The sequence below is a fragment of the Propithecus coquereli genome, unplaced genomic scaffold (assembly GCF_000956105.1).
Source record: "Propithecus coquereli isolate 6110/MARCELLA unplaced genomic scaffold, Pcoq_1.0 Scaffold815, whole genome shotgun sequence".
NCBI classification, from domain to species: Eukaryota; Metazoa; Chordata; class Mammalia; order Primates; family Indriidae; genus Propithecus; species Propithecus coquereli.
This window is the reverse complement of record NW_012154341.1, coordinates 457,100-466,425: the sequence shown is the minus strand read 5'-3', so window position 1 is coordinate 466,425 and position 9,326 is coordinate 457,100. Positions and strand designations below refer to the sequence as shown.

The following is a 9,326-nucleotide window of genomic DNA, read 5'->3' as shown; positions in this document are numbered from 1 at the left end:
CATGCTGAGATGCGCAGATGAGGAACCGAGGCACAGAGAGGTTAACTAACCAGGTCAGGGTCACTCAGTAAGTAGCAGAGCCAGAATTCGAAGTAGGAAAAATATCATGGCCTTCACTACTGCGCTGTGCTGCCTTGGACGGGGTCGACCTAGGACACCAGGCAGCTGGGTCCCAAGCCTCACCCTGACCTCATTCCGGATGGCTGCGATGCCCTGGGAAAGGAGGCCAGAGGGCCCAGAGACCTGGCAAGGCCTGGTGCCTGCCGGGGTGCAGACTCTGTCTCTGTGTGCCCTGGCCAGGATGCTCCACTGGCGGCATTGCGAACACGGCGGGCTGCTGCTGGTGGCCGCTTCCTTGCTGCCAGAGAGGCTCTCGGGGGCCGTGGGGCGCGGCCCGGAGCAGCAGGCTGGCTGTGTGGCAGCCAGAGATGCTATCTCGCCACCAACTGTTAACAGACCCCTCTCCCCCCACGCACCCCCACCCCAGGGATCCTCCTTCCCGTCCTCATTCAGGGAGAGCCGTGGCTGCGAGCTCTGGCCAAGCCCGGAGCTGGGGGTGGAGCCCGTTTGCACCATTTGTTTCTGCTCCCTCTGGAGCCTGCGCAGGACTCTGCACACTGGGTGGGAACTTCTGCTCTCCAGCTGCCAAGACAGGTTCTGGAGACCCCAAGACTCCGCGTCTCTGGACTCCAGATCCTGGAGGGTCACGAGGAGCCAGAAACCAGAAGCCTCAGATGGGCCAGGGCTGCTAGGATGAGTTTCTAAATGTGTTTGCTTTAGAATGAACACGCTAAGGAGGCGCGGCCGCCAGCCTGCGCTCCAGCCTTGGAATTTGGAGCTCGGGACCAAAGTGGCCGCCGGCCTGCGGTGGCTTCGTGCTCTAGGGGAGACGTCGGCCTCCGAGTGCTGACACCTCAAAGCTAAACGAACCCAGTCCCGGGGAGAGGCCACGGGAGCCACCTTGCTGAGCTCTTCTTGGCTCTCTGGGCTGACAGGCACCTCGGGGACACTTCCGGGAGACTTTCAGGAGTCTCTTCTAGGAGGCTTTTGGGACGTGCTGCTGGCGGAGCTTTGAAGCATCGTCACTGTCACATGTGAACCATAAGGACGGATGCCCCGAGGCCGGCCCTGCGGGGGTGCGGGAGTGCCACCGGGCAGGCTCTGCAAAGCTGCCCGCATTTGAAACCTGCGTGGGCAGCTGAACCAACATTCGGGTGCCTCAGTTTCCCCAGATACCGCCTCCAAGCGGTTGTAGAGATTAAATTCGATAATGCGTATAAACATGAGCTCAGTGCCAGCCCTTCTTTCTCTTCCTCTCAGCCCCCGACCGACCTCCGTGAGGGTGGCCGGGACCCTCTACAGGGCATGGTGCCGCGCCCGTCCGGCGCCCGAGAGCCCTTCCGTCCCCAGCATCTCCACTCTGGCTCCTCTCCAGCAGGGGTGGGGCCCCCCGGCCAGCCCAGCAGGGCAGCAGCTGACCATGGTTATTAATATGGAAGCTCCATCTTGTTCAGGTGTCAAAATGTGGCTTAAGGTTGTCCTTTACCGAGGACCTTCACCTGCGAGGTTGCTTCCCGGGACGGCAGGAAACACAGAGGCCCCCCCCACCCCCCGCTCGTACTTGTAAACCGGCCAGTCCACAGAGCTGACCCGTCTCCTGCCTCGGCGGCCAGAGCTACAGGGAGGGCTGCGTGTTTCCCACCCCGGGCCTGCCGCGCGGGCGGGCCACCGGTACTCACGCTGGATGTCAATGGTGACCGAGGTCTCCTTCCCTCCAGGGATGGCTTTGTTGGTGGCGCGGCACACGATGCTCTGCCCGTTCTCCACGTCGCCGGGGGAGAGGAAGAGGGTGCTGACGATGCTCTCTCGCTTGCCATCCCGGAGCAGTGTCTGGGCGGGGAGGGGAGGAGGAGAGAAAGCTCCTTGTCACTCGGCTGTGATGGCCGGACGGGTCGCAGAGGAGAAGCCCCAGCTCTGAGACAGGAAGGCAGAGTCATGGATGGAGGAAGGGAGTCTGCTCGGGAGTCGCGGGGGCCAGTCCTGGGGGTGGCCCTGGCTTGCTGGCCTGGCCGCGTGCTCGGCTGCGGAAGGAGAAGGAACCGAAAGCCCCACTGCGTGGGGAGTCAGCCTGCGCTTGCAGGCCTGCGCACGGGCAGCCAGGCTGGGCTTAGGGGACACAAAGCTTCAGGTGGCCCTCCGCGGCAGTGGCCTCACACCTGCTCTGCCGCTGCTGTCCGGGCGAGCCCTGGGGTCTGCAGAAGCAGGGGGAGGGTTTGCAACAGGCAGGAGCAGCGGCAGTGCGCAGGGGGTGCCCCTTGGGCGTGGGAGTCAGGGCAGGTGGGCGGGACGTGGTGGAGTCGATGCACGCTGAGCTTTTGATTATTTGCCTATAGAAATCCCCCCAACTTCTCAAAGCATGTTGTGTCCTGACCTTGTTAGAGCCACAGGCGGCACAGACGCCACTACCTTCCACTGGCCGGTGAGGGGACAGGTGAGATGGGCACAGGCTGCAGAGCGTGACCAAACTCACGCTTCCGGTTGGTGGTGAAACAAGTACAAGGGTCCTTCAGTGGGGTGAACAGTGTCCCCCAAATTCTTGTCTACCTGGAACCTCAGAATGTGGCCTTATTTGGAAGTAGGGTCTTTGCAGACTAGTTGAGTGGGTAGTAATTGTTAAGACTCCCTACCGGGGACCATCCTGGATTCAGAGTGGTGACTTTAAATCCAGTGACTGGTGTCCTTCTAAGAAGAGGAGAAGACCAGCGAGACGCAGGGGAGGAGGCCTGTGAGGAAGGAGGCAGAGACTGGAGTCCAGCCCCAAGCCAAGGAATGCCAGGAGCCGCCAGGGGCTGGGAGAGGCAGGAAGGATCTTCCCTGGAGCCTTTGGCGGGAGCTGGCCCTGCTGACAGCTTGTTTCAGACTTGGCCCTACGACCATGAGCTGTGGGGACATGAATTCCTGCTGTTTTGGGCACGAAGTTGTGGTCCTTCGTTACGGCAGCCTCGGGAAGCTAACGTGAGTCCTAGAGCCACCGGCCCCCTGTCTTCCCTGGGCCACGGTGTCACTCTGTAGCTGGCCCCTTTTTCCTCCCCGTGCCCCTTTCCAGCTGCCCCCCAGTCGCCGGGGCCCGCTGAGGCGGGCACACTGCGGGAGCTGTGCTGGGTGGGGGTGGGGATTGGCGTCCGTCCAGTACTCAAAGGCTCCTGGTCCCAGGAAGGGACTTCACCCCCTCCAGGGAAGGGTGCGGGATGCAGGCCCGTTTTGCCCAGGGAATAGACGAACAGGCTGCAGTCCCTCCAACCCTGCCACGTAACCATGGCATCTTCCCCGATTCTCACAAGGGCCCTGGAAGGGAGGGAACATTATCTCTACTCAGCAAAGAGAAAACTGAGTTCAGAGTGAGTTGGGAACTCGCTGGTGGAGCTGGGATTTGCACTTGAGAGTGGGTGAGCCCTGAGCCACGACCCTCTGCCGCAGCTCTGGAGAGGCCGGGGCGTGGGTGCTGCTACCTTGGCACTACAGGCGGGAACGGTCGGGGCGATTACGTAGCCCCCGAGTCACTGAGCTTGCTAGCAGCAGCGTGTAGGCTGCCGGAACCCCGCTCTCTGGCCCTCAGTTCCACGTGGGGCAAGCCTCGCGGCCTCAGAACAGGGCTGAGGCTCTCTCTAGAGGGCACACCTGCTTTAGGCACAGCGTAAAATTCTAGAGGCAGCCACAGAGCGGGGCGGTGGCCCTGGGACTTCCCCGGGCAGAGGGGCCCTCCCGGAGGGGCTGGAGGAGAGTGATGTGGCCAGACCCAGCAGGCCGAGGGCTCAGAGCCTCAGAGCCGCCTTGGGGCCAGGGCACCAGACCAGAGGCCGGCAAAGGCGGGGTGGGGCGTAGCCCAGCCCAAGCCAGAGCAGGGCCGGGGGTGGTCTGGGGCTCTTCAGCCGACCTCCCCGCGGCGAACAGTCCAGCGATAGCAGAACAATTTCCTGAATGAAAGCAAGACCGGGACCGGAGGAGGGGAGATGGGGAAGGGGCTTGCCGTTGTTCTTCCTGCCTCCTTTACTTTGCCGGGGTTCTGACAAGGGACGTTTCCGTAAGCCGGCGGTGGGCTCCGGGGCGGTGGGGGGAGCGGGCCCTGTGGGTGCCAGTGGGAGGGAGCAGCCAGCTCTAATCAGGCCCCCGCCTGCTTCCCTCCTGCCTGCCCCAGCGTGCTTCTCCACCTCGGAATGGTGATTAACGACATATTTATTGGGTCTGGGTGTGTGCTTTTCTGGGAAATGAAAACTCTGGTTCAAGTTGTTTGTTCCACCTAATTAGACAAAAAGGGAGATGTGTTCATCAAACAAGGCAAGAGCCAGGAGAAGGCAAGCGTCCTGCGTCGGCCCCGGGAGGCCCACGAGCCGGGGGTCCCAGACCCAGGCGGGCATCCCGGGGAGGAGGGCGGCTGGGGGCGAGCCTGCAGGGGTGAGAAGCACTGGGTGGATGGGCGTGTGGGGGGCTGTCTGCACCCTCGTTTTCCTTCCCCTTATTCCTTTCTGCTCTCATCTCTCCCTTCTTCTTTCTCTTTTCTCTTGCTTCATTCCTTTTGTATGAATCTCCCCAATCGTCACTTTTCTCATGTGCAAATGGAGCCTTTGGACTTGGCGGCCTTAAGGCCCTGTTCACTGTGTCCAAGCGGCAGGATATTCCATCATCTGCGGATCCTGCCCTCCCGGCGCCGCCCACCCTCCCTCTCTTCCCTTCACCGGACGTGGCTCTGTGGGCGCCGCGCCAAGCTCCTGCTTCGGGGACCTTCGTCAGCGTGCAAAGCAGCTCTGGGAGGGAGCGGGTTATTAGCGGCGGGTCACGTGTTTTGGAGGCCACCAACTCCAAGGCCGCCTCCAGCTTGGTGGGCACTAATGTGCTGCCAGACTGCAGCCTCTGGTCTCCCAGGCTGCCCCGTGTGACTGTGATGGTGGCTCCCAGGGTCCTCGAAGACCCAGCCCCCATGAGTGCAGGCACGGGCCAGGGGCCGGGCGTGTGTGTGGCGTGTATGCGTCCTGTGCACAGGATCCTGGGGCACAAGCCTCTGCAGGTGGGTTCCCGCCCACCCCTCCTGTGTCCTGTCTGTGGGTGTTCACGGCCCTCTGCCCGCTGCCTGCCTCCGAGGAGCTTTCTGCGCTGCCCCCGGCCCCGCTCTGAGCTCTGCCTGCTCCAGGGCTGCTCCAGGGCTGTGCACACCCCATGGCCCCATCACTAAGGGACCCGGTGTCCATCTCTCTGGTTTTCCAGCAGTGGCTTGGGAGGCTGGGGACAGAGCCTACCCTCGGTGCGGTTGTCCAGCGTGGGCGGTGGCGGCCACTCTACTCTTCCCAAAGACCCCAGGACCCCGGTTGGGCAGTGGAGAGCCGGCTGAGCCCTCAGAGGTGGGACTGCAGTGGGTGGCTAACTACGGCATGCTCATTGGTATGCAAACAGCTGGCAAGGCCTTGAGCAGCCACTGCCTGGCAACCAGGCCTCTCTGTTCTCCTGGGTCCCACCACCTCCCCCACCTGCCGGGTCTTTTTTTTTTAATCATCGCTCTGCTTCCCCCTTTTATAACTGCCTGGGGATCGCGTGGGCCGCTGTCACCTGGATTGAAGAGGGGGGTGGGGAGGGTGGGGAGCTGCCTGGTGCTGTTTGTTCCAGACCCTGCGTCCAGCTGCGTGGCCTGAGGCCAGAAGGGAGCCCTTCCCAGAAGGCAGGATGAGCGGCTGCGCTGGGTGGAGACTCCAGGCCCCTAAGCTGGGCGGGGGGGGTGGGGGTGATGGGGTGACCGGCAGGGAGCAAGGACCCTGGGGTGTGCGAGCTCCTCCCTTTCCTGAGCTCCGCCGAGCACGGGCCCAACAGGCGAGGCCGGTGGTGCCAGGTGGGCCGGAGCCAGCCCTGCGGCCCGTGGCCGCCTGAAGCTGAGCACACAGAGAGGTAGGGCGGGGGGCAAAGGGCTCCAAGGTGGACACGGACATGAAAGTAACCCTCCCCCCTGGCCTGGCCCCTACCTGGGCAGTAGTGGGCGGGGCAGGAAGCCGGCTTCCGGGAAAGAGTGCGCTGTGGGCCCAGCCCACGCTCTTCTCTCCCTGTCCCTCACCTCTCCTTCCTTCCCTGGTTCGTGGACTTCTGGCCCCCATTCTGGTGCCAGGCCGAGAGAGGCAAGAGGAACAAAGGAGGAGCCACATGCGCCTGACGAAAAGAGGCTGGGGGGCTGGGAGTGTCGGTCTGCGTGTCAAAGGCGTGCTTGCAGGCAAGGTGTTCGCTCTCTCTAGGAATTAGCTAGCCCTGGCCCCTCCCTGGCTCTACAAGGCCCCAAGATGTCAAAGCATCGCAAAATACAGAGGATAAAAAAACGTGATTAATATTGGGGCCAGTCCAGGGCACTTCCAGGAAGAGAAAAGCACTCCTGCTGGTCGGCACAGCAGGGACAGGGCCGGGGGTGGGATTCTGGGCCGGATTTCAGCCCTGCCCGGCCCGAGCCCAGCACCTTGTACAGCGCAAAACAAACAGCCTTCCCTGGCCGTCCTGGCAAGATGCCACACTCAGCGAATAGTAATAAATATACAGCAGGACCAGTTCGACCTGAATTTCAGATAAACAATGAATAATTTTTTAGTATACGTATGGCCCCAAAGTATGTCCCATGCAATATTTGGAGCATATTTGTACTAAAAAGTTATTTTATTTGTTGTTTTTCTGAAATTCAGATTTAACTAGGCATCTGTCTTAGCCCACTTGGACTACTATAACAAAAGACATAAACTGGGTGGCTTAGAAACCACGGGAATTTGTTTCTCAACATTCTGGAGGCCGGGCCCTCCTCTCGCCGTGCTCTCACACCTGGAAAGCTCCCCTCGGCCTCTTCCGTAAGGGCCCTGCTCCCATCCAAGAGGACCCCACCCCGTGACCCAGTCACCTCCCATGACCTTGTAGGGTGGGATTCCACCTTAGGAATTTTGGGGACACAAACATTCCGACCCTGACGGCATCCTGTATTTTATCTGGCAGCCCTAAGCCCTGGCCACTTGTACCCCGAGTCTCCTCTTCAGACCACACCCCACCCCTGGGGTCTTCACCCAGCCCAGCATTACCCTGGGGGTCGGGGAGAACCGGGCAGAGAGGCGGAAAGGTCAAAGGATGGACACACAGAGGAGGAGGACAGCCACAGCACGGGGGAGGACAGGCAGATGCCGAGAAACAGAGTGACTGGCGCGCAGAGGCAGGGAGAGCCGGCCCCTCCCCACCGGCCGCCCCGGCGGGCCTCACCTTGGAGTAGGTGGCTCCGTTGATGACTTGTCCCTTGCGCAGCCAGATGATGGAGGCCGCCGGCTTGGCGTTGTCTGCGTGGCAGGTGAGGTTGAGGGGGTCCCCCGCCCGCAGGCTGATCACTGGCCCGCCCAGGATGATGGGGTCATCGGGTGGCACTGCAAGAGAGGAGCAGAGAGATCGGGCTGAGCCCCCGCCCCGGGCAGGATGGCGGGCTGGGCTGGGAGGACGACAAACGGAAATTATCATCCTTTAATAAAACGAGTAACCCCTGGTGTTGAAACACAGAACACACAGCAGCAGGGATCCCTGACGCGTGCCGTGTGCTTCCCGCGGAGGAAGGCCCTGCCCATCGCGCGTGTGCGCGCGGCGTGCACGAGGGCACGGGCCAGGCGTCAGCAGCCTCTGAGCTCCGCGCCCGGACAACACCTGTGCTTTCTTTCAAACTTCTTTTTCCTTTAAACGAAGACTGTCGCTTCTGTTGTCTGATTCGATCCTCACGCAATCTTTCAAAGCAAACATTATTATTATCGTCCCGATTACACAGATCTGCAAACTGAGGCCCAGCAGGACTGAGTGACCTGCTCAAGGTCACCTGGAGAGTGAGTGGCAGAGCCAGGCCCTGACCGGAGTGCCAGGTGACAGGCGACCCTTTCAGGTGGAGACTGCGCTTCGGGGGGCCGTGCACCCCCCGGCATCCCAGAGCCGCTCCAGCCCCTCGTCCCGGAGTCAGAACAAGGCTTTCCCGGCCCGGTTCCCGCTGTGCTATGAAGTGTGGTCGGCCACTTGGAGGCGAGGGGTCCACAGCGCCCGGCCCCGTGCCTGGCGGAAGCTCCACAGACGCCTTCTGGCTCCAGGGGAGCCACCCTTTGCTCCCACAGTGACCATGGGCTGCAGGACTGGCAGTCAGGACGGTGGGGATCACTGTTTGGGGAAGAGGCCCAGAGAAGTGGAGTGACTTCTCGAGGGACACACAGCCTCTTCTGGTGCTCGTGCTCATGGACACGGTGAGGGTCCCAGGCCTCTGCTGCTCCCTGGCAAGCCACAGAAGGGGCAGGGGTCCCTGGAGACCACCCGTTTCTCTTTCCCTGGGGGGCCAGGTCACCCAGCTCTGGAGGCTGAGAGGGGCTCTGGGCCTCCGGACACGCTAGAGGCCTGTGCTGTGTGTGCTCCGCGACTGGTGGCAGGACACCTGGGTGCCTGGGGCCTGGGACCGGCACGAGGGTCTTCTTTGCCTGCCAGAGAAAGCCGAGCCTTCCCCCCGGGCCCTGGGCTCAAGCTTCTGTGCTTGAGGCCCGTGGGCTGCGCAAGCTCAGAGCTAGAGATTCGGCTCCGGTGGTCCTGACAGCAGACTCCGCCTTCCGCCCTCAGCCCGCAGGGCGGCCCCCACACCTGCCCGGCTTCTCTCCCTGCCCCAGGGAGCCTCCCCATCAGCCCCTCTCCCAGTCCATTCGGGCCTCTCTGCCAGCCCCAGGAGGGGCAGGAGCGTCCCCCGGGGCCAGGGAAGTACCCAAAGCAGTGAAGCTTCAGGCTAGTGGCCTTGTGCCCTCCCTTTCCGCCCAGGGCTTGCAGGAAGCCGTCACTGACCCCAGGGGCAGCAGTCCGGGCCCAGGGAGAGTCGGCCTCATCCAGCCCTGCCCGGCCCTCTGCTCTCAACCCAGGGCTCGGCAGGGTGCCCTGGCGCTGCCGGGCCGGAGGAAGCAGTGTGTACGGGCTGGACGATGAAGACGCCCCCTTCCCGCACCCTCTCGCTAGTGCCCTTTGGCCCCCGGTGTGGGCATGGCCAGAGCGCACAGGGAGGCTACGAGGGCTTCCCGTGGAGGGTGGGTGTGACCAGCTGCGCTGCAGGCAATTTTATGCCCCTCGGTGGGCAGGGCCTGCCAGCGGGCAGAGCTGGGGCTGGGGAGAAGGGGCCAGCTTCACCCTCTGGAAGGCTGGGGCCCCTGCCTGCTACGGGGGCCGCTTCGCCCAGCTCGATGCCCAGGACGGAGGCGCTCCGGCTCCTGAGCTTGCCGTGGGCCCGGGGAGACTAAACACCTGGCCCGTCCTGCCTCAGCCTCCCC

General features: G+C 62.6%; 1 protein-coding gene across 2 annotated transcripts in view; it reads right to left on the bottom strand.

Moving 5' to 3' along the window:
- Positions 1 to 9,326, bottom strand: part of KIRREL3 (kin of IRRE like 3 (Drosophila)) — a 108,541-nt gene that overhangs the window by 29,699 nt on the left and 69,516 nt on the right. For both annotated transcript variants that reach the window (XM_012663622.1, XM_012663621.1), the window contains exons 4-5: positions 7,264 to 7,421; positions 1,740 to 1,890 (exon numbers count right to left, since the gene is read on the bottom strand). In XM_012663622.1, the coding sequence (XP_012519076.1) occupies positions 1,740 to 1,890; positions 7,264 to 7,421 (309 nt within the window). The remainder of the gene's footprint in view (positions 1 to 1,739; positions 1,891 to 7,263; positions 7,422 to 9,326) is intronic.